We start from the raw sequence: 26,324 nt of genomic DNA, 5'->3' as shown, positions 1-26,324 counted from the left end.
GAGACTCGAACCCGCAACCTTTGGGTTACGAGTCCGACTCTCTAACCATTAGGCCACGACTTCCCCCAAGTCTTAGCAGAGGATGGTTTCGATCCATCGACCTCTGTGTTATGGGCCCAGCACGCTTCCGCTGCGCCACTCTGCTGTACTTGACTCATGACAATCAACTGTGACACAATCCCAGTCTTAGGAGGCCAGTGCGTTATCCATTAGGCCATGATCATAGTGACTTGATTGTGCGAGAGTCAATGTAATGGAAAGGGTGACCTCTGGTGGTGAATAAACGGAAGTCCATGGACCGAATTCGTAACAACGTTAAAGGGGTCCTATTATGCTCTTTTACAAAGTCTTGATTTTGTACTAGAACATGCTCTCATGCTTGGTGGTTTGAAAAACACATTATTTACATTATTAACATACCTTTCTCCCCAGCCTGGCACAAACGGCTCGATTAGTTCCGGGTTTGATGAAGGCCCGCCTTCCGAAAAAACAAAATGTGTTGTGATTGGTTAGCTGTCCCAGTGCGTTGTGATTGGCGAACAGCTTAGACAGTGTTTCAGTACGGCCACGCCCCTTGCCAAAGCACCAAGTTCCGTCTGCTCCGGTTAAGGATGGCGTCGATATTGTCATATCAATTTGAGCCAGATTCAGACCCTGAGAATATTGAACAAGAGGATTTCGCAGAACCTTTGCACGCACGTATATGGACGGACATGGTGAAAACTTGATGCTATAGCAGCTCTTCTTCTTCGTTTGCTCTGATGTACCAACTCTGCAGCAGCACTTCTTCGTTGTCGTCGTCTTGTCTGATGCACTCAATCAAGCGTTCTAACCACAACCTCGCCCCTCCCCACCCCCCAACCATTCGATTTTCCGTAGTTGGGAATTATTTTAATGAAATTCTAATGGGCTGCTTTGTGACATCATAAAACCCCGGAAAACCCCTATCTATCTATCTATCTATCTATCTATCTATCTATCATCAAGGATAAGAAGATTAAGGGTGACTGATTTTGACACATACCACATCTGTCTTGGAACAGAATCTTATGTTATTTATGTAGCTAAAAAATAAAAACTGTCTAAAAGGAAAGCAAATTTGAAATTATTCAAGTGTTTACTCTGCCATACAGTACAGATGTTCATATTGTTATTTTTTATCAGCTGGCCTAGACCTCTTGAGTCCTCATACACACACTGCTGTTTTACACAAGGGATTGCGTTTGCTTGAGATCCATGTGTGAAATACAGGGAAAATATGAGCATGACAAACATGCATGTAGTTCAAAAATAACACTGCATGCTTCTATAAAAATCCACTTCAGTGTGATTGGCATTCTGCTAGGGCGAACATAGGATTTGAATCACTGTATAGATACAGCACTGAGCTTCAACCTTTGCCTGTGTGTTAAATCAACCAGAGGCAAAGTTAAGCTAGTATCTTGAACTGCAGTTGCTCTCTATCGTCTCTAAATTAACTCCTCCATCTCTGGAATGTAAATGAGCCTTCTTCATTGACTTATAAATTGCTTGGTTATATTTACTTAATCTGAAGATCTTTCAGCACTATAAGCTATTTAATTGCCACTCATGTGTGAGGCCACAGTTCACACTTCTTTGCAATGATTTTAGAAGTAGGTTTAAAACCAAGAAAAAGTCTTTGAAAGCATTTATTCGAGGCTAGGCATCCTCTAGGATGCTGCATGATAACACCAGATTAGAAACAGTATTACAGAAGTCTGAATCAATAAAGATGAACAAATATCTCTTGGCAGTCGCAGGAGACGGCACCCCGTCCCTCTAACCAAACCTCCCCACTGTGGATTATCGACAGGAGTTCTTCCTGATAGACCAGATTTAGCATTTTCACACTTGATAGGCTGGATTAGACATAGCACAGATGAGAATTGAAGGACCAACAGACCAGCTGACAGGGTGTGAATTAGTGGCCAGTTTAACCCCTGTAACTAATGTTTGGGCCCTCTAAAGTAAGTACTTCACTTCATTTTTAATGAATATATGAATTTACTAAACATATCACAAGCACATCGCAAAAAAAAAAAAAAATCTTAAAAGTGTTTGGTTCACCAAGATGCTCTTGACAGATTTTGTCCTAAAATTACCTATTGAAATTTACTTAAAAAAAAAAAAATAAAAATAATAATAATAAAAAATAAAAAATAAAAAAAAATCATACAGTGCCGTAAACCTTAGGGTTGTGCACAATTCAAAATTGAACTAAAACAACTTTTTTTCATTTCTTGAGGATGTAGACTTATAATTCAAAATGTTAATGTTTTGAATAATTAATCCTATAAAGCCGCACATTTCTAAGGCCTCTAAATTATCAACATGATGAAAACTTTGCTGAAAAACCTGAAAAACACTACTACATGCTATCTGTTGTTTGATTGATAGTTTATTCTTTTTTAGCAAGTAAAAGGCCTTTATAATTTTTACTTATTACGTAAGAAAAATGTTTATACTCTTGGTAATATTTCGAGATGCACTTACTGGACTAAAGCAACTTTCTTTTTTTTTCTTATCTTTTTTTAAGAAAAAAAAAAAACATGTTAAAACACGAATGTCAAATATGAGACAGCAGGATTTTCAGGAACATTTATTTGTTCATCTCTCAATCACCAATGTATTGCATTGCATTTGTTTTGTCCTCAACAATGAAAACTACAAAACTACAAAGCTCATAAAATTAAGCATTTGAAAATCATCTTACTAAGACATATTATTGGGAGATATAGACTGACAACTGATATTAAAGGTAGTGTAGGCAATTTTGGAGAGGTCAATGGACATAAAAATATGGTATATATAAATAAATAAAACTTATGGGACATATCCAGGAACAGCTGATATTAATCATTACTGTTTGAAGCTCGACTTATGTTTAGAAAAAAAATAAAAATGTTGATATTGTACTGTTAAAAAGATCACATTCTAAAATTATGCTCACAATTATTTATGTATGTGACTGTACCCTTTAAATATGTGCAAAAACTGTTTTTATATTTGAGCCGAGGATCTACACAGGTACCTCTGTTTTCTATTTTAAACAATACAATTGAACAAAATGAGACAATTGAAACATCCTCTCTCTCTCTCGCTCTCTCTTTCTCCTTGCCCTTACCCCTGCCGGCTGCCCTTGTCACAGATAGTGCCCTAGACAGCGAAGTTTCGCCATGTCGATTCATGTGACACGCTCCCACATCCATTAGTTTTTCCTTTTCGCTGACATTTAGACAACCGGTCCATAGACCCGCAGGCTCTACCCACAGTGAGATACTGAAAAGCAAATTAGGCTGAATGAGCGGACCTTGACTCACCCGGCTGCTCTCAGCTCTGTGCCGCTGATGTATCGAGTATTTATTGATTGTTAAAGAAACTGATGCATTCAACGTGTGGGTCAGAGACAGGCAGTCTCAGTGCAAAGTCCTCAAAGGAGATTATGAAGACAAGAAACTCTGGCGACCAGATTTATAAGCACTTTACAGGATAATGTATCTCTGATATTAGTATTGTATATGGGAGGATTTGTTTTTGATGGAAATGTTCACCTCAAGTTGTCATTATTTACTCACCCTCAAGTTATTTCAAATGAGTAAGATGAAGAAACATAGATAGAAAGATGGATGGATGGATGGATGGATGGATGGATGGATGGATAGATAGATAGGTAGATGCATTTTTGAAAAATCTGCAACTTTTTTCCATCTAACAACAATTTGGGGCCACTGCCAGGACCAAGAATACCATAAAAAAGTATCACAAAATGTGTCTATACTGATTATTCAATGTCTCCTGAAGCCATATGATAGTTTTGAGTCATTTAGGTGTCCAAGGCAAAGACAGGAATAAGATTCTCCTCAAATTAATTCATTTTCCTTGAGCTCCCTCTCTCTATTGTTCAACTTTCACAGTGTTATTCTCTGCTGTCAATTTTGTTTGAGACTGTATTATCAATTTGGAAACAGTATTATCAGTTTGGTAGGTGTAAGACTAATTAAAAGGATCATCTAATATGATTTTATATTGAATGTTCATTTTAGGTCTCAGCACAGCTTAATGAGTTTCTGGGAAAATGACTATTACTGTATAATGACTAATTCCCTCAGTTCAGGCAAAATGTTTGTTTTGTGTAATGGGTATACTTGTTCCTTTAAACATCTTGGCAATATTAAAAATGTATTATTTTAAAATAATTACATAATAAATAATGATGTATATTTAAATTATAAAATATATTACATTTATAATTTATCAAATCATTATATTATATTAAAATTAATCCTGATTAATTTCAATGTAAATATTTTCCTGATATGTATTATCCTATTATAATAGAGGGTTCATTTTTTGCATTCAGTTCGTTATTTTAAGAAAGAAAATATGAGAAAATTATATCAAATTAGATTGGGTGCTCAATATACTGACTGAACTATCACAAAGAGAGAGACTCTTCCTCCAGCAGCTGTGTGTAAACTTTGGACTTGCATTAACAGTGCTGAAAATAACTGAGTTTTGCAACAATGGTATGTTATTTGTCATCCATTTGAATTTTCTAATGTGTATTTATATGGGGCCCTTGGATTCTGGAGGCCCGAGACGGCTGCCTGCTTTTGCTTAGCATGACATTTGCATACTGTGTTATGCTACAACATAAAATACAAGTTATGTTGTTTGACTTCAATGACATAAGGAATTGTGCAACATATCAATGTCGCATTTTAAATCTAAACAGGAATGGCGAAGAGAACTACAACGGAGGTGAATATTATCAGTAAAAAACGTATCAGTGAATAACAGATTGTCATTCGCATGGCTTCAGTAGACTTGGAATGTAGCATACAAATCATATTGACTGCTTTTATGGTGAATTTTTTTGTTGTTGTTTGTTTGCATGTAATGTCCTTTTTGAGCTCAACAAACATGGTCGCTGTAAACTGTCACTGTATTGAAAAGAGCTGTGTGAATATTCTTGTAAATGTGATCCTTGAGGAATGACATGAGACACAACTCTCCCTTTAAGGCTCTCATCAAGCTGAAGCTCAAGTATTTGATCGTGACTCTGTTGGCTGTTATTTTGAAGTTTGTTAGATGAAGCACAGGATGAATCACTGATCTAAATGGATTTAGTTTTTTTTAACTAATTGGAGTTGAAGCTTTCGACACACTCTGACGGAATGGCATGAAGCTACTTGACTTTCAGTTTACTTTGGTTTAATGAGATTAACAGTGTTCAGCAGCCAGTGCATTCACTGTCAACTATTGAGAGTAGTGCTTTACCTTTAGCTAGAGTTTAATGCTTTTCTTCCACCCACAGTCTCTACTGGTGGAAATAAAAACAGACCCAACAAGGAACAATGTCCTTGAAATATTCACATTCTCACCCATTTCTTAAGCTAGGGATAATTGTATTAAAACCTGAGCTGAACAAGGCCACAGATTTCACTACACAAGACAAGTAATTCATGAACTAATGTGATTATGTGTTTCTTTCCCCTTTTCCTTTCCGATGGTGGCAAATTAAACTCTTATCAGCAGAAGGATTTTCACATTACCTCTTTGGCTCAGTCTGCGATGAACTCAATGTTAATGCTGCAGATATGAACTAATTGAGCAAAGAAAGCAGTGTGTGGAAAAAACAATGTTTTAAATCTTTGTTTCAGCAAAATCATCCATTGTACTGATGATGACCCCGAGATAAGTTCAGTCTAGAAAGAAATAAAGACCAAAGTCTTCAGGACAGACACTTCAACCTAATCTGTTCGGACATGTATAGACATACAGGGGTTAAATAATACGATCATAGTTTAAACACAAAACATAAAATCAATACCAATATAAAGGGTTCATCATTCACTGTCTTTGTCTGAAAATGCGGAGCTTTTGTGGACTCTTTCTACCTCATGAGGCGGAACTAAATATTATCTGTGCTGTTGAGCAGATTGAAAACATTTGCATGACAGTAATTTTTTAACAGTTAACAGTAGATGAACGTTGATGTTTAGCATAACAAATGGTTTGGGAACTTGCTTTGAAGCTACTGAGGAACTTTATATTTACACTTTATAAACTTTATCCATTCATCCATTAATCTATTTTCTAAAGTGGTTGTCCTATGTAGGGTCACAGGGATGTTGGAGCCCAGTGACTTGGGCCGTAGGCTTTCTAAACATTATATACTTTAGAAATTATAACAGATAATACATATTCGTTCAATGATTTCGGCTAACAAAAACTTGGACAACATTATCGAAATGCAGTCAATATTGAATATCGAATGCAATCAATACTTTCAAAAAAAATGCTGCAGTTTCCTTTGCTTTAGAGTCCAAAACATGTTACCACTTGGTGTCACAATTTTAAGATAGAAAAACCACGCATTAACAAAATAGGGAACAATCAATGAATTCCAAAGAGCTATTTTGCACCCTTTAAAAGCACTTTGGGAAGGGGACACATTTGCACGGACTTTCCAAAAGAAAGTGAACAACTGAATCCCTTCACAAAGGGCCCTTCCAGTAGTCCATTAGTGCAGGGAACATGCGATGGTCACATCAAGTAAGTGATTTCCGTTTGTGATCATGTGATCTTGGGTTAGAAGTTCTCGCAATGCATTTTAAAGCAAAGTTGATTACGAATTCACACAAAAGTAAGTAGAATAATTCAATTTGTCTTTATTTTAATGTAATACAAAACATTTTTTGTCAGCAATAGAAATATGATTTCAGAAGGTTAAGAGATAGTGTAAGCAAGTTTATGCAAATTTTGTTTGAAAATGATCAATAGTAATTAAGACACAATTAGAAAACAATAATTTTAATCAAATCAAATCAAATTTGATGCCCTGCATCCTTCAAATAACTCACTTCAAGGGCTCTGCCCTTCGGTCATAGGGATGCTCATTTCCGTTTGGAATTTCCCAGATATATTGTTTTGTTAATTCACCCTCTTTGTGGGTTATTAAAACTCATTTTTATTTGTTTTTATTTTTTTGAGCTCTGACATTTTGGGTAACCTATGCTGTTCTCCTTGAAATTATGTGACATTTAGGGTCATAAACATGCCTGCAAAGTGTCAACACTCTGTGTTGTGGAATGTGTGTACAACATTTTGATTAAAATTTTGATGAAAAAATACATAAATATTACATTAACATTCATGCATTTGGCAGATGCTTTTATTTATTTATTTGTTTGTTTATTATTATTTTTTTTTTTTAATGAAAATTATTTTTACTACAATTAATTAAATATCTATTCAACTAGTTATCAAAAAATAAAAACAAAATAAAACGTTAAACGATTAAAATTTTTGCATATATTCAAAAAGGTCAAGACCCTTGTGATGGCACAGGCCATAATCAGGGATGATTGAGAGATTTCATTCTAGGGTAATTTTATGTAGGATAATAAAACATCTAATATTTCTTACAAAAAAACATAATATTAGTGACTATAAAGCTTTGAAATAAAAAGGGACACCAGTGTAGGTATACATATTTGTTGAAAGTGCCATGTGATTGATTTAGTAACTGGCACTGTATTTGACAGCAATGACTTCAACCAAAGTTTTCAGCAGGTTATTCCACAAGTGTCAGATATTTTATTTATTTTGCAGGAAACCACATTAATGATTCACTCAGCCAGTGGTGGATTACAACTCTTTGGTGCCCCTGGGCAATGACACCTAGCGGATTCACACATCCATGAGTGAGGCAGTTTCCCTTCAGTTGAAGAGACGCGAGTTGCGCGACTCCGCACAGCATGCTCTTAGAATCTGTTTGAGTAATATGGGCATCAAAACAAAAACGCACGGGTCCATGCAGTATGTGTGAATAGAACCCCCCTCCCCCCCACCCCGGGCACTTGCCCAATTGCCCATATGGTTAATCCGTCTATGCCCACAGCTCATGTGAAGGTGTCTTCATTGGGGACATGGTTGAGTGTTTGAATCAGTCCTTGGAGGTGGGCTTGATCTCAAAGGTCCCAAGATGTCTGAAACCTCCACCTAAATCTGCATTCAGATCCTCCTCCCCTGCTCCAGTAGCTTGTCTGTGTCACTGGCTGCCTAATGTCCTGCTAAATTGTAATGACTTTGGAAGTATGATATAATGAGAGTTGTGCTCCGGATTACTAATTACCGCAATTAATGCTTATTAAAAGGTGTCAAGATGACAAGTGAGCTAGAGGTGCACTGGACTGATACAGAAAAGATTTCTGGACCCAGTGTCATTTATCTGCTTAATATCAGCCAGATCTGTTTGGATTATAAAACAGGGCTAATACACAAAAATAATGGGCACAGTTTTTGAAGGACACATTAGCGTCACAATGAAGCAAAAGTTTTGTGAGATGAATCCAAGTGTAATAGTTGTCTCAAAATATGCACAAACAAACCCATAAACATGGCAATTTAAAAATAAAGATTCAACAATCAATTTCTAGACATAGAATAATTTATGTTCAAACATACTTATTGTGAATTGTGCAACACATTTGTGAATCTTATTTTGTGAATGTGAATTAGCTTGCTTGTAAATAAATTAATTTTGAGCTCCATACAGTAGGTTTCTGGTTACACAATCCCAAAGCATTAGCCTACTCTTTTCCAGTTCCCTTTCATGGGAACTTCAAACTGCATCCTCTAGGGGTCGCTATGGGGAACGCCTCGTCGTGACCCGTGTCTGAAGCATACATTGAAAAAACACCAACTCGTTGGCCGGCTACAGCCATTACGTCACTACCGGTGCGACTATAGTAGTAGGGAACGAGACCCTGCGTCCTCTAGGTTTCTTGCCATGCTGCGGATGCAAGCTTCAGACGAAGAAGTGAATGATTGTGTGCTCCCAGCGCCTATTTATACTATAGTCGCACCGGTAGTGTGATGTGCCGGCCAACGAGTTGGTGTTTTTTCAATGTATGCTTCAGACACGGGTCACGACGAGGCGTTCCCCATAGCGACCCCTAGAGGACGCAGTGTCTCGTTCCCTACTCAGGGAACCATGGTTACATAAGTAACCTGAGACGTTTTGTGTAAATGTCCAGATCAAAAAAAAAAAAATCAGTCATAAATTCCAGATAATAAAACTTAAAGTGGTCATGAACTAATTTTTTTATTATTATTTTATAATGTTCTCTGAGGTTCACTTCTAAAGTTAGTGTGATTTTACATTAAAAAAAAAAAAAATTAAAAACACAACACTATTTTCTATCATGACTCGCAAGTAAACGCCCACTGCTGTGATTGGCTAACAGTTTTGCTTATTAAAATAACAGATGGATGCTGCCTTGACTTACTCTGAAAACAATATGGGTCATTTGGGTTAAAAACATGTAAATACTCATATATCAAACGATCTGGAGCAGACAATGCAATAGTGGTAAAAACATGTTTACTCACACTTCTGTGTTGCGACATTACTCTTGGATCCGCTCAGACTCAGCACTGCATCGTCGTTTACTTTCAGTCTCTCTGAAAAGCCTGTATCATGCTGCCATGTTTAAAATTGAATCCGTAGTAAAGTAAACAAACAAACGCGATCTGGAGCTCTTTGCTCATTTTACCCCGTGTTTAGACTGGACGCGAGTGGCGCAATGCGACTGTAGACAACAGAACCCATTATAATCGGCAATTCTGTCTACACTTGATGCGGCACGGATTGACACAACACATCTCCAACAGTAAACTAATGTTCAGCTCTATTTCTGACATACAAGCATTCACACCCTTCTGACCTGAAAGAGAAATGTATTCGCAACATGACGCAACAGCAGTCGCGTCCTATCTAGATATGTTAGGATCACAAGGAAGGCAATTCAAAGACTATTTTTTACATCTTACACTACACAGTGTCTAGTAATCTTGCAATATCATCTGCATGGTTCTGTTGATGGAGTAATCCTGTGTTTGCGTCTCTCTAGTATTTCCTCTCCTACTACTACAAGCGCCTATCAGTGGGCGTGGCTACAGAGGCAGTGCTGTAGAAGCACGCATTGATCTTCTCGTGCGGACGCGGTGCTTAGCCACACTATTACGCCATAAAGTGGCACATTCCAAAACGGGTCCTTTTCTGAGCTTGGTTTCAATAAAAGCTGTTTTTAAACCAACGAGAACATTTTGAGTTTTGAAATGTACAGGATGTGTTTATAGTACAATGATCTCTTATATGTCAAAAGATCTAGGGAAATTTGATTTCTCAGTTCATGACCCCTTTAATGGGACTTTTTCTGGGCCGAATCACATGATCCAAGGATCATATATCTTCTTTAAGAGGAAGAAAGTTAATCTCATCAGAAACTGAGGGAAACACAATCCACAACATGTTTTAAATCTTCATTATGACCCATCATTCTGCTATGAAACAGAGCATTTTACCATTTGCAGACAAAAGGGAAAGAACAATGAATTCAAAAGATACATTATATAAAGTGTATAAGCATTATAAGTGAACTTTTGGCACTCTGAGTAAACTTTTAGCGACCTAAGCCTGGTGGAAGAGGAGAAGGAGACTGTGGGGGCTCAAGAGGATTAGGCAAATGGCTTTCTATGCTTTTTGTGTGATCCTACTCCGTTTGTAGACTTGTTGTTTTATTGCATGGTTTCTAGTTCAGTGTTCAGTCTAATAAGGAATTTTAGCCAGCCTAAAAAAAAAAAAACATTTTTTATTTTTTATTCTGATTGAGGCAGGAACCGGCTTCCTAAAAAAAAGTTGGGGAAGTTGTGGAAAAGTTCACCCAAAAATGAAAATAAATGTTTGATGCTTTCATATGACATCATAAGACTATTTATATGATTTTTTTATGATAATATAGCTTTATATTCTGAATTGCCATCCACTGTCATTGTGTGGAGAAACGTTTCATGGAATAAAGAAAATTATGGTGTTAGGATGCAATGTAATGTGTCAAATTTTAAGTTTTTGGGTGAACTATTTCTTTATTTTTTCTCAGATTCTTTTGGCAATAACTTAAGATCAGTTCAGTTACTTTTAGAAAGCAAAATTTTGCTAAGCTATGCAACTCTGATTTTATGAAAAATTCAGAATAATACAATAACTCTAGTCAGTTGATAAATGTTAAACCTAGAGCATTTGTCGCCGTTTCAGGCTTGTGTTGCAATATAAGTTTTGACAGACTACATGGTTCATAATGTAGGCCATCTATCTAGAGTATTGAAGTTTTGGCCTCATTCTCTGCTAAGACACCTCCGTGTCTCCTGAAGTCTGCAATGTTATTTTGTTGTCGTTCACGGTCAGGTTGTTCTTATGGCATCACATTGTCAAATCAGCCACCTGTTCTCTGTACGCAGTTTTATTGTTGTTGATTAGCCAAATTACTGTGGTGTCATTACCAATTTTGTTGATGTGATTGTTGTTGTGCCTTACTGAGCAGTCGCCATAATAATGCCATAGCTCTAATATGTGAGATGTTCCAAAGAGGTTCTGGATCTTTTTAAGACAACTTATATTATTGATGTACTGACACTTTTGTTCAGGTTTCTTGACTGGTGTATAAAGTGTTTCTAAATAATCTGCTACATCTTTTGAAAGTACAGCAGGGTTGTGACTAGTGATGCACAAAAATTTTTTTTTAACTAAAACTGAAATCAAAAATAAAGTTTGTAATAATCAGTTAATCAAATTATATTATTACATAAACATTTAATAATTAACAGTATTTAAACATTTAAAAGAACACTTTTCTGTGATGTCAGATCTCGACTTCTCCAGTCTTCATGATCCTTCAGAATTCATTCTAATGTGCTGATTTGCAGCTCAAGAAACATTTCTTATTATTATCACAGTTGAAAATGGTTGTACTGCTAAATAAAGTGTGGAAACCATTGTACAGTGACAGGATTCCTCGATGAATAGAACTAGACTAGTTCAGAAGAACAGCATTTAATTGAAATATAAATCTTTTGTAACATTATAAATGTATTTTCTGACAATTTTTAAAATTAATTTAATGCATCATTGTTGTCACTTTCACGTCTTTTGTCTAACAAAAAGTATACATTTCTTAAAAAAAACATAGTAATCCCAAACTTGTGAATGGTAATGTCATGAATCAAATGCCAGAATCAAGTTTAGAAATGTCAATTTATTTATTTTTAGGCTACATATTTTACATAAGATCTTAGAAGAATAGCTTTATTATGTGTCATATTTTTATACAGCAGATTCAACAAGGACATTTACATCACAATCTCTTGTCTCCTATGTTGTCTTGTTTTGGTGCATAAATATTTTTAGTTTGTAACAAGAATTCATACTTAAAATTCAGGAAAACTTTACTTTATTAATCGCATCCTTCATGCCTTATATTTTCCTGGATTTTGAATGTGAATCACTATTGAATTCGTATTTTGGAATGGAAATATATATTACCTTTTTTGAAATATTCTCTTAAACCTGCTGATGAGATACAGCATTAACTAAAATTGTTATTTCCACGTGCATGTCCCAGAAACTCATGAATATTCATGTTTGCTCCGCCCATTGAAACCGAAAATCTCAGAAACCGAAAATCCAAAGCTATCTCACGGCCAATTCGTACGTATTTTACAAGGTGGCTAATTCGTACGACCTCACTCGTATGATTTTGTACGATTTCTGTGAAGTTTAGGGGCGGGGTTAGGTGTGGTCCTACGTACAAATTCCTATGAATTTGCCACCTCGTAAAATACGTAAATTTTTTTACAAATCACATTAAATCGTACAAGTGAGGTTGTAGGAATTCATACGAATTAGCCAACTTGTCAAATATGTACAAATTGCCGTGAGATCGGGTTGAAAAATCTCGTAACATTGGCACTGAATTTCTGTCAGAATTGTGCAAGTCAAATACTGTGATGCGAATAGATCTTATGCTTCAGAGAAACAAGTATGCAGCCATCTTTAGTCTTTGAACTTCCATTTTTGCAGTAGCTCTATAGAGTCACTGTTGAAGATTAATTAGCTGAAGTGGATTTATTTATTGTAGAGTTAACGAACATTATCATGTGAATTAATGTCCGAAGCGGATGTCATAGCAAATGTCAGTAGACCGGGAAGATTTTAAAATGAGCGGTTCATTCATCAATTCATACTAACTTACCTTCACACTGTGTAAATACAAACGGAAGACTGACGACAATGAGTGCAGTGCTGAAAAGGGGCGGGGCTACATATAAATGAAGTGCCATAAACTGAATTCTACCTGTCACAAAATTACATGACCTATCTTATAATACAGCATTTTTTTTACTCGAAAAATGTATCAATCCAAAACAAATGTTAGAAGATATGCTATCAGTTCATTAAATGATAAGCTTTCCCACACATTTCTGACAAAAGCAGTTTATTCAATAGTAATACCTATCCTCCATTGACATCCATAAATAATAATTAATAATAATAATAATAATAATAATAATAATAATAATAAATATAGCTGCACGCAGCAATTACGGGGCCAAGCACTCCAGAGGCAAATTGAGGAGCTAAGCATGGCATGGAGCATCAGACCAAATGCAACAATGAGTAATAAAAGCAATTTTAGGATGATTGTAATTGAAATGGCTGAAAAATTATAAATACAACCACCAGTAATATGATTAAATGGCTTATCACTTTTGACCAATAGGTGGCGCTGTAATCAAAACATTTTGGTGTGTTCTGTGTGAGGTGACAATGGCACACACAAAGTTTGTTGTCATCATGTCAAAGCTTTGAAGAGATATAGCCTTAGTCATTTTGGCACCGTGCCTAAAATTTGTAGCAGCGCTGTACGAAAGCGGTTTCGAATCAAAATGGCGGACAGGAAGTTCAGCCAATTATGGCAAAATTGAAATCGATGTTCTCAGCATGATGCAAGGAATCTATCAGCATCTCATTACAATATTATATTGTATGCAAAAGTTATTAGCATTTTTAGCCCAAACTTTTTGAGTGCCATCAGGGCATGGTGCCGAAGATGCATACCGATTTTCATAATAACAAAGTCTAAGCGTTCTTTAAATATTGCTTTTTTTGACAAAATTCAAAATGGCCGACGCCCAAAATGGAAACATTTGGTATGGTTCGACTCGGCATGATGCACCGAATCTAAAGAGACCTGTTTTGTGATTTTTAGCCAAACCATTCAGAAGTTATAAGCAAAAATATGCATTTTACATCGTTATTCGAGAAGGGTGGGACGAATCAACTTGAATTCCATAACTTTTTGCCGGCATAGTCTGAAGATGATCTGAGCCAATTTTGGTGGGAATCAGACAAACCTTGTGGAGGAAGAATAATAATAATAATAATAATAACGCCAACGGTTTCAATAGGTGCCTACGCACCTTCGGAGCTTGGCCCCTAAAAATTACGCTAACGGATAAAATAGATGCCACTGCACCTTCGGTGCTTGGCCCCTAATAATAATAAAAGTTCTCTGGTGTTACACTCTTTTTGCTAACCTTGGAGGTTTGCCTGATTTGGAAACAGTCAAACATGCCTTCGGAGAAGCAGTAATTAAACATCAATGTTTAGCTTCAAAATTTTGAAGAATGTTTTAATTGTTGTAATCCATGCAATGAAAGTCAATGAGATCAAAAACAACATTTGACCCCATTCATGTTTAATATCTGTCTGTCTGTCTGTCTGTGTGTGTGTCTGTCTGTGTGTGTGTGTGTGTGTGTGTGTGTTCGTTTCACAGTTCTACAGGTTTACATTTAAGTGAAGACAGAGTATTCATTTTTGGGTGAACTATCCCTTTAAAGCAACACATCTTCAAATTTGATTTCATGGTCTTTTTGAAAGGATATAAACAGGGCCACATCCACTATTGACTCCACTGAGGGAGGCACATCTCCTCCAATATATTTTGATTACTTGTGTCTTTCAGAGGTTGCTTATTACAGTTGGTGAATAAATATTTTGAATCAGTATGCATAAAACACAACTGTCAGCTGTCAAAAAGTGCCGTAACGGGACAGGCCATTTGGGACAGGAAACAATTTCCACAGTGTGGAATTTAGCACTACCTCCAAATGCCCAATCAGACAGAGAAAATATCTGGCAATGCCTGCTGCTCTAGTGGACACGGGGGGAAAAACAGCTTTGTGATGGATTTAATGGCATATCACAGTCATGGAGAAAATCATCCTGCCTTCCCAATCAAATTAAAATGAATGCCTTTTGAGCTATAAAATCTGAATGATGTTCTTCAGTCCAATACATTATTTAGACATATTGTTGCAAGTACATTGGCTACAGGTTACGACAAAACTTGAAAATGTTCAAGGCACAGTCTATTTATACCACTGATCAGAGTACTGACGTACACTTGCATTCAAACATAGACTATATTAATTTTCCAGTTATGTAAAGGAGAACTTTGGGTTAAGCAGATGTTGTGAAAGAAAATTAATTTTCATCAGAGAGCATTAGCTGTTCTTGTAGCATAATAACATTGTATCAAAATATAGTTTTTTTTTTTTAAATTATGATATTTTGGGAAGTATTTTCAAATCAATATTGAAGTGAATAGTATTTTTATGTCAGAGAGAGAAACTATTTAAGATACAGAATTAGAACCAGGCTACTGGCAAACATTTGTGACCCTGGACCACAAAACCAGTCATAAGGGTCAAAACTGATCGAAGCTGAATAAATAAGCTTTCCATTGATGTATGGTTTGTTATGATAGGACAACATTTTGCCGAGATACAACTATTTGAAAATCTGGAATCTGAGGGTGCAAAAAAAAAAAAAATCAACATATTGAGAATTGGCAATGCATATTACTAATCAAAAATACATTTAGAACATTTACAAAATATCTTCATGGAACATGATCTTTACTTAATATCCTAATGAGTTTTGGCATATAAGGAAAATCAATAATTTTGACCCATACAATGTATTTTTGACTATTGCTACAAATATACCCCAGCGACTTAAGACTGGTTTTGTGGTCCAGGGTCACATTTAAGCTTTTTTTTCCAGCTTGTTTAGATATCACAGCTCTCTAATGATGCACTTAAGTTCCACTTAATAATGAGATCTATGTGCTGGTTTGGAAAACAAACATTGCTTCAGTGGAGAATAACTGAAGATGTAAGTTAAGGTGATCTTAAAAACCTGACCCTAAAATGCTCTCTCTCTCTCAAGCCTAATTTATTTTAGTAAATCAGTTTATTTAGATACTTCATTACATTGTACTGTTTAAAAAAACCTATTTCCAAGAGCCTTCAAGAGGTTTTCCCAGAAGTCCTTATGTGACGTGCAACAACATTCAATAAATATTTAGTTTAATACTGCTGTTGTTTTCAGGTCACTATGAGGCATGGCATTTTTTGTTTTTAGAAAATGCTGAGTAAGCTAAAAATAGCTCAACTTTTAAAGAGTTTCGCCAGGTTCCATCAAGCTATTTTCAAGGTCAGGTGAAACCAGAACCAACATAGTTTCAATACAATTAGTCAACTAGTTGTTATGGCAACTCACCAACTAGTTGATTTCAAAAGTATAGTTTTGCGAATAAAGCTTTCAGCAAAATACAGTTTAGTTTCACAGACGCTCCACAGTAAATTTCAAAACAAACCCTTTTTTTTAAGATTTTGTGAGGTTTAATGTTAATCTGCATGAGTTTTGTTTCACACATCTGGCACATAAAGTACATTTTTACACCAAACATAATCCCCATGTAAAAAAAGACAAAAAAGTCATAATGTTTCACATATGGAAGAATAAATAGCAGTGACACATACAATGATTGAGTTAATGTGTTCATGATGACTCGGACGAAGATTTTCTTTTACAAACATGAAGATATAATATATACATTGCATGTGTTAGAAAATATTAACAAAAAGTACAGCTTACGTGTAAAAAAAACAAACTCGGCAGGATTGCAAACATATAATTGAAGTAACATAATATAACAATTTCAGAAGAAAAGAAAAAGAATTTACATATTATTTCAAATTATCCGAGGCAATAGGACAACAAAGAAAACTCAACTAGTGACAAACAATGCATGATCTTCAGTGTTGAATAATAATAATAATAATAATAATAATAATAATACTACAAGTGGCAGCAATAATCCAAAATATGTGACATGGGGACAGGTATTTCTTTCCAGCAATGCGACCCAGTAACCACAGATGATTCTAATGCTACATTAGTACACACATAAAAATCAATGCCAGACATAAAGGTGTGCACAGTAGATAGCTTCACAAATTGTAACCTATCCCATAAACCACCGCAAAAATACATTTTTAAAACCAATCCAGAACAACTCTAAGGGTTTCTCTTTTATCACTTGTAACTTTCACATTGAGCACAAACACTGAGCATATTTTTTCTTTTCTTTTCCAGCATGTACATTTGACATGGCCTAACAACGTGAGCGTCATTCTTGTCAGATGATCTCATTCTTTGAAGAGGTCTGGTTGGGGTTGTAAAGAGGGCAGCAGTGATTTTTATTGGCTCTTCATAAAGGTTTCAGGGCTGAATATAATGCTGAATATGTTCTAGACGGTAAGAGCATATTGAGGATTGTTCTCTAAAAAAATACATCAACATACGCTTTTCTTTCAAAAATAGCTTAATGAGGAAGAAAGTTGTGGATTGTCCCTGAAAAGGTTTTGGGTAGGTCAACCAGTGTAACTAAATGGGACATTAATAGTAGTTTTAACAAAAAGCTATTCAGGGATGATAAAAATTAAAGACATGGACTGTACGGAAACACATGCATTTTTGAGGACAACTTATGAATACAGCAGCAACGGAAATAAAACACATTATCTTTTAACAACAAGATTTCAAAGAAATAAATTGATACACGAGAGTTACGGTTATCTGGATCGCTTGAAACGTGGATGAGTGTCCTGATTAAAAAGTATCCGTTTATCTCTCTAAACCTTTGATAATACCAAATGTAAACATTTGTGTGGAAGCAAACATAGAATGCTCTATTTCTTTGGTAACTACAAGCAAAATTAGATGAAAGTGTTTATGTCATCAAAAAATAAGTGTTTTATTTGTGACATTGTGTCAGATGATATCTTATGAGAGGAAGTGAAATAGAGCCCTTTAATTTTTCATTTAGAGCAGAGGGAACATTCACATTTTAGATTAGTATGACTAAATATTGTATTGATATTTGGTACTATTCGGTACTATTTGAGACATATGGGCACTGCCAATTTACCCATATAATGCTATTGCAGCAGAATCAGTGTAGGGATGTTGTGCCATGTCGTAATTTTGACAAAATGTCATGAGATAAATAAAATATTATATTTAACAGTCACTCAACTCAAGCATGTACAACAAGAAGCAAGCAAATATAATCTGAAGAATAAAAGAGTAACACACAAATGTGTAGCAATCGATAAAACAGAACTCACTGAAAGAGGAAAAAGCAAAAAAGCAAAAAGGTGACAATGACAAAGAAACAGTTCTGTCATTATCTACTCAACCTCATGTGATTCAAATCTGTATGCATTTATTTTTTTTAGAAGGAACGCAAAAATAAAACTCTTAAATATTGTTCACGCAGTTCTTTTCCACACACCCCAAAATACAGGTTTTCACAATAATGCCACAGAAGCAGCAATTTTGGTTCCCCAAAGTACTTTTCGGTGAACTTTTTTTTAAAAGAACCACTTTTACTTAATTTGAAGAACATTTAAAAAAAGCTAAAGAACCCTTTGTCACTAAAAATAAATATATGACACTTATGGTACATCTATTGAGACTGAATACCTTTCAAATATCATTTGCACAGTTCTTTTTTCCATACAAGATTTAAAAAGGTCAAAAAATAACTGAAAAGTACCCTAAAACTGGTCCATACGACATTAATGGTACTTTTAAGGAGTTTGGGGCCCTTTAAATATCATTCATGTGGTTCTTTTTCCATACAAGATCTAAAAACGACAAAAAAGAACATAAAAGAACCATAAAACTGGTCCACATGACATTTATGGTACCTCTGTGAAGTTTGTTGTCCTTTTTGGAACCTGACAGACTTAATTACTTTGAACCGTTTCCCAGTAAAGAGCTGCGAGAAGGTTATTCAAAAATGCATCTTTATGCTCTAGAAAAAAAATACCAACATATGCTTTGAAATGACATGAGAGTGCATACATAATGACAGAACGTTCCCTTTTGGGTGACAATTTCTTCAAACACTGTCAATGGTCAGACACTTGGCAGAATTAAAATAATGGAGGGAAAGATCTAAGACAGGTTTAGGCAGAGTGAAGGCTGATACCCTGTGCTCAGGAGAAGTGAGGTGTGCTGTTGTGAGGGGAGGGAGGGTGTACAGTTGTGGTGCGGTGTTTCTATATTTACAGCACAAGACTAGGGGTCCTAACCACAGCCTCATAGTGAAACATGCAGTGCACAACACACACGGTTTCAGGTCCACAAACTACTGACATTTTTATTCACTGTTCCGAGAGACCGTCTGCATCCTGATGTGGCCAGCGCAGGACAACAGTAATGAGGAAGGAAGTGTTGCTCTCTCCAGGTGTGACGCGTAATGGCTATCCTGTATGGGGCAATGGGGCGTCTTCCAACTCAGACAGCCATGGGTCTAGACGGACTGCTCTTTGGGGTAGTTAAACGGGGGTCGGGGGCCGGGAGGGGCAGCGTTGGGCTGGAACGTGTACATGGGGGTATTAGTAGGGTGCTGGGTGTAAGGTTTCTGGGGCAGGAAGGTAACAGGGGGGTAGGCAGAAGGAAGTGGAGGTTCAACAAATTGTTCCTGGTTGCCTGGGTGATGGCAGCTCACATAGTCAGCTGGGTTCAGTAGCTCTTCGTTCCCAGAGTTCTGTGGAAACAAGAAAATTAGAGCAACCAGTGGAAGATACACGGATATATGACACAACGCACTGATCTCAAGTTATATGGCACAAATCAGATCACGCCAATCAGAGAATGATCATAATAATATACACAAATAAACAGCCTATACAAATGAATAAATTGTAACATTATCTGCAACATTTTTGCTTCTGGAAATCAAAGAGGCGTATGACACTGATGTGAGTCACATGAAAGGACCTTAAAGAGCAATGAAACAATTTCCAGCAAGTTCTGTGCAAAGCATACATTCATATATCAGGATGCATAATATTACAACTATATTAATGATACATTTGTGATTATTTTGCTTTAGATTTTTTAAGCAATTGGAGTGAATATCTTAAATATTTGAATGAAGTTAAAGGGATAGCTCACCCAAGAATGAACATATTATCATCAACTACTCACTCTCATGTTGTCTCAAACCCATAAGACAATCATTGATCTTTTAAACACAAATGAAGATATTTCTAATGAAACCTGAGGAATTTCTGTCCCTCCATTGAAAGTCCAACTTTGATCCTTTAAACTTTCATAAAGACATCATAAATGTAATCGGTTTAATCCAAGTCTTCTAAAGATGCACTATTGCTTTATATGTTGAACATATTTAAGTTAGGCTTTTATCCACATATAAACACGGATCAATGCACAGATACTGTATAGAGTGCATCAAATATACATGCGCATTCTTACGTCCGGCAAGTGCGGTTGAGCTTTGTTTACCATATTTGATGTGCTTTATGTATGTGTGTTCATCATATGGATTACTTTTCTCGTAACTTTTTGAAGCGAAACTAATTTTCAGTGGAGGGACAGAAATCACTCAGGTTTTATAAAAAAAAAATCTTAATTTGAAAATATGACTGAATATAACTGATGACAAAATTTAGTTTTTTATGTCTGGGTGAACTATTCCTATTTAGAGTATATTTATTTAGGGTAAGTTTCCTAAAAAGCATGTCATTAGATTTGTGACATGATTCTTCCTTGTTTTGTGACCGTGTGAGTGTAAACCTCAAAAGCAAAACAATATTGATTTTTAGAAGAAGAAAAAAACATACCAACATACTAAACAATATTGATATATCTGTATGAAAGACATCAAAAGCTAAAAAAATTGCTATGTTTTCCACCACTACCCTGCTTAATATGTTTTACTGTATAGAGTATGAAGTATATTGGTTCGCTGTTTCAGTGCCTGATGCCACTAATGCTCAGTGCTGTATGCATTGTTTGAAGTTCAGTGTAGAGTGACAACACGCAATAGTCCGACACAAACAGCTTGTTCATATGTACAGTTAAACAGGAAATAAATAACATCTTCTTAGCTGATCAGTAGAACAGGTAGTCCATTCTAATACAACATGACAATTTATCACAAAAGTCTATAATTGCTGAAAAATCCTGGAAAACACTCTTATGTGTTGACAAAGGCCATTCTAAACTTAGTTTCCTGCAAGAGGTGCTGTAATAATAATTTCTTGACACGAGATAACAAGAATGAAAAAAATATTGGAATATGACAATGTAAAGTGAAAAGAGGAATGAAGTAATGAGAAAATTCAGTAAGGCGAAAGAGCGAGTCAGGCAGACAGAAAAAGAGCCAAATTTACACCTGGTATTGCAACCAGTGAAATCAAAATTGACTATATTTACTTAGTGTTGTATGAGTGACTGGATCACAAAGTGTTTTGGACCCCGTTTATGGCCGGTTATTTAGTACAGAGCTCTTGTGATTGGATTACTTGAGATTAATATTAACACCAGGTGTAAATCGGGCCAGAGAGAAATAGTACACTAGAAGTGGAATGGAAAGATGACTTACGCAGAGTCCCCAAGCATCTTTACGTCTACGACAATGATGATTCCCACTCTGTGAGCAGTAAAATAATGGAAGGAGCAACAATTTCAAAATAAACTCTGAACAATGTACCTCAGGGCTCACCCCTGGGCCATCTTCTTTTCTCAAAGCTGACAGTGAAAGACACAAGCTGGACACATGAGGTTCAGATGACATGGAATGAAAAAGGACAGATGGATGTGTGAAGGAATCTGCTCACACATTCATCAGATCTCATAGACATCTTTGTGTTCACATAAAGACATCTATCAGTTGAAACAGGATTGTGTCAGTAGCTATTTTAGTAAAATTTAAAACATATAATCTCTGAACCTTTAAATCACGAGGTGATATTTAAATATCTCGATTAAATAAAACATGACTAAACATGGGCTTAGTTTTCTGATGGACAGAAAGCCATCATTACAGCTACTTCAGTTAGATGCACAAGGACTTCAAGTGATCTGAAGCATAATGTTACAGACAGTTAAAAATCTTTATTTTTTCTCAGCAGTGACAAATATATTCACTGGCTTCAGTTCTGCAAATAACAAAAAGCTACTTGGCCTCAGACTTGCCTATTATCATTTGTTTGATCATGCATAAGATGCACCCAGCAGGGGAGAACTGAACTTAAAAGAATAGTTCACTCAAGAATGAACACTTTGTTATCGCTTACTGACTCTCATGTCGTTCGAAACTCTTACGGCTTTCTTTTTTTTTTTTTGGCTTGCTTGGAATATTTAGATATGTAATGCTGCTATTTGTTCATATATTGAAAGTGGATGGGGACCAGGGAAGCTGTGGTCACCATTTACTTTCATTGTAAGGAAAATAACAGCTTGGACATTGTGCTAGATTTTCTTATTTTGTGTTCTACGCACAGAAAGACTGTTTTCCCTCATGGAGAAGTTAACCCTGAAGCTGTCAGACAATAATATTTGCTTATGAACATTTGTCTTGCTCATTAAACATGAAGGTAGAGCAAGAAAAAAAATACTGAAAAAAAAGAAAGTCAGGCTGGTTTAAATATACACAATGAGCTTCAAAACATGTTCTTGGGCAGATCTTTATATATTTCTTTATTTCTTTATTGTCATCACATTAAATAATAGCTAATTTATTTCATTCATTGCAATAGTTCAGAAAGAAGTTTGCCAACTGATTGTAACAAGTCAAGAAGGCCTTGGAGGCCGCCATACCTCGGGTCGAGTGAGCCTTGACCCCCAATGGCGAGGGCAGATAAGACGACTCATAAGCATTAGAAATGGCATCGACTTTCCACCGGCTGAGGGTCTGTTTAGTAGCAGGAAGACCTCTCTTGGGGGGACGATAGCAAACAAGCAGTTGGTCCGCCCTTTTCCACAGGGCAGCTCTGTGGATGTATGTGTCCAGTGCACGCACTGGACACATGCAATTAAGCTTCTGCTGGTCTGGCTCCCTGAAGGGAGGAGGACAAAAGGCCTGTAGTACGATAGGCTGTGGTGTAACAGAAGGAACCTTAGGGACCCTCGAGGGTAAAGAAACACTTTGGCTATGCCGGGCGCAAAGTCTAAGTAAGAAGGGGCCACTGAGAGGGCCTGAAGGTCCCCAACTCTTTTTAGAGAAGTAATAGCCAGAAGAAGGGCAGTCTTAATTGTCAGATAGCGATCAGAAATTTCTTCTATAGGCTCGAATGGAGACTTACAAAGAGCTTCTATGTGCCCCCTCAGAGGCCACACCCATAACTTCCACAGCTCCGGGCGGATGTGGAATATCGTGCCCTCCGCCTGTGAGAGGAGGTCCCTCCTGATGGGAATCTCCCATGGAGAGCCGTCGAGAAGGGAAATCAGGTCTGAGAACCATACTCGGCCCGGCCAGAACGGGGCTACTAGTAGCAGACGGACCCCGTCCCGGCGCACTCTCTCCAGAACTCCCAGGAGCGGAGCAATCGGGGACCTGAGCCTGGCCAAACATTCTCCATATCTGCTTCACCACCTCGTACTGCTCACAATGAAAGGATTTTGCCCTGGGACCACACAAGGATCTGGTGCGCCAGCTTGTACGAGGGGCACAAACGCACATGGCGATCTCTTAGGTCGGGGAGGAAGTGCTTCAAAGCTCGAATTACGGCCAGCATCTCCAGGCAGTTGATGTGCCAAGTGAGATGGCGATCGCTCCACAGACCGCGGGCAGGGAGGCCACTCATGACCGCACCCCAGCCGGTGAGGGACGCATCTGCTCCAACTGAGCCAAAATCAACCAATCGTCAATATAATTTAGTAACCGGGCCCTGAGACAAGAACCAAGGTTTCCTCCACATGTCCAAGGCACGTAGGCATCGCCGCGTGACCTTGATCATGCGAAGCGGGTTTCCCCTCGGGGAAAACCCCTTGGTCTTGAGCCACCACTGTAGGGGTCTCATGTACAGCAGGCCAAAAGGTATCACGTTGGACGCAGCTGCCATAAAACCCAATATTTTCTGAAACTGCTTGACAGTGAGTGACTGGCCTTCTCTGACTCTCTTGACTGCCGTGCGGATCGACTCGATCCGAGCAGGGGACAATCGTGCCTGCATCCTGGTCGAATCCCACACCACGCCCAGATAACTGGTCCTCTGTAATGAAGAAAGCACACTTTTCTTGGCGTTTAGTCTTAACCCCAATTCTTTCATGTGAGCAAGAACAACATCTCGATGTCGAACCGCTATCTGCTCCGATTGAGACTAAATCAACCAATCGTCGATATAATTTAGTATGAGGATGCCCTGGAGTCGCAGTGGAGCCAGAGCAGCTTCCACATACTTCGTAAAAGTACGGGTTGAGAGTGCTAGGCTGAAAGGAAGAACTCGATATTGGTAAGCTTGGCCCCTGAAAGCAAACCTCAGGAACTTCCTGTGAGTGGGAAGGATGGAGACATGAAAGTACACGACTTTTAGATCTATCGTAACAAACCAGTCCTCAGATCTGATTTGAGACACAACTTGCTTGATGGTGAGCATTCTGAACTTCAGTCTCATGACTGCGCGATTCAACTGACGTAGATTTAAAATGGGACGCAGCCCCCCATCCTTCTTCGGAACAATGAAGTACTGGCTGTAGAACCCGGAATCCCTGTCGTGAGGAGGGACCACCTCGATTGCCTCCTTCCTCAAAAGAGTGTTGACTTCCTGTTCTAATACTAGAGCCTGCCCGGGGCCCACGAGTGTGGGAAAGACCCCGTTGAACAGTGGCGGAGGAGTGCCGAACTGAATGCGATAGCCTTTCTCTACAGTGTGCAGGACCCAACGAGACACATTTGGCAGTAGTTTCCACGCTGCTAAGCAGTCTACTAAGGTAACCAGTCTCTCGAGACTGGCCTCTGGTGTATTTGTGACTGCTAATTCGGTGCCCTGAAACGGAGGACCGGCAGGAGACGGCCGAACTAGCTGTTCTGGAGACCCCCGAAGGGGTAGCGAGCCCCTCAGCTCCGCTACGTTCCCGGGCGGAAGATACTGAGGGGAACTCTCGCTGGAGACTGCTGCGCCCTGAAGCATCATCGATGGCAGGGTTGGCAGAAAAATCTCCCGAGGGCACTGAGGAGAGACGGACACCGTATACTGCGGTGCACCCCGCTCTTCCCCAGTAGGGGCCGCCCTCAGAGGCCCTGAGCTTCTCATGTCAGGACCTTTTGGCCGAGGACTTCCTTTGAAGCACGACCCTCAGATCGGGCTTCGACTGCACTCGACCTAAAAGCTCTGCTTTTGCTGCTCACGGTATGAGGAGGAGGGGGTACACGGAGAGGGCTGCTCCCACCCAGCAGCCCCCGGAGCTAGAGAATGGAACGCCGCCGCCTGTTTACGGGCCTCCTGGTACCTGTCGACGACGGAATTGACGGCGTCGGAGAACAGGCCAAAAGGCGCAAGCGAGGCGCCGATGAGGAAGACCCTGTCCTTTTCTTTAATATCTGACAGGGTCAACCACAAATGTCTCTCTGCTGCCACTAGAGCTGCCATCTTTGGTGGCGCGGCGAGGTAGGTCAGCGGTCCTACGAAGCTCTGCTATATCGTAAGATTTTACTTCCTCGCCTTCATCTAGTTCCTTTAGCAGGTCGGCTTGGTATGCCTGTAACACCTCCATGGTGTGCAGACACGCACCAGCCTGACCTGCTGCCGTATACCCCTTGCCCACCAGGCTAGATGTTGTGTGTAACGGCCTGGAGGGCAATGCCGGAGCCTTTAAGGATGATGCTGCGCCAGGGGACAGATAGCTCGCGAGCGTCTGTTCCACCCGGGGCATCGCCTTATAACCGTGGTCACTAACCCCCGCCACGTTTGCATAATGAGAGGAAGCGGGGGTAAATAGACGAGATGAATATGGTCCACCACAATATCCACCAACTCCTCATACTGTGCTGAGTGACGGGGCGAATCCTCATCAGCGCTCTCCACATCAACCTCCTTGGAGGAAGATAGGCGGAGCGTCGAGCCCGATCCCCAGGGGGAAGAAACCGCAGTGCGGGCTTCCGATCCCAGAGAGCGGGCACCGGATCTGGCGGGTGAGGAAGGAGATAGGGGCTCGCACGTCTCCATTCCCTCCGCCAAATCCAATTGCGAACCCCACGAATGCAGCCGCCGCTCAGGGACCAGCACCG

At 38.3% G+C, this 26,324-nt stretch overlaps 1 protein-coding gene and 1 non-coding gene across 2 annotated transcripts in view; both read right to left on the bottom strand.

Annotated features, from left to right (window-relative positions):
• Window positions 1-73: 73 nt before the first annotated feature.
• trnam-cau (transfer RNA methionine (anticodon CAU)) lies at window positions 74-145 on the bottom strand. The gene has a single exon. It is a non-coding gene; the product is annotated as a tRNA-Met (tRNA).
• Window positions 146-19,730: 19,585 nt separating this feature from the next.
• Window positions 19,731-26,324, bottom strand: part of LOC107714521 (nectin-1-like) — a 193,300-nt gene continuing 186,706 nt past the window's right edge. Inside the window, exon 13 of the mRNA XM_016520374.1 lies at window positions 19,731-19,835. Coding sequence (XP_016375860.1) covers window positions 19,811-19,835 — 25 coding nt within the window. The 3' untranslated portion in view covers window positions 19,731-19,810. The remainder of the gene's footprint in view (window positions 19,836-26,324) is intronic.

This window comes from Sinocyclocheilus rhinocerous, unplaced genomic scaffold (genome assembly GCF_001515625.1).
Source record: "Sinocyclocheilus rhinocerous isolate Xijiao unplaced genomic scaffold, SAMN03320098_v1.1 scaffold809, whole genome shotgun sequence".
Lineage (NCBI taxonomy): Eukaryota > Metazoa > Chordata > Actinopteri > Cypriniformes > Cyprinidae > Sinocyclocheilus > Sinocyclocheilus rhinocerous.
Note: the sequence above shows the minus strand (reverse complement) of the source record. Positions and strands in the feature narration are given on the sequence as shown.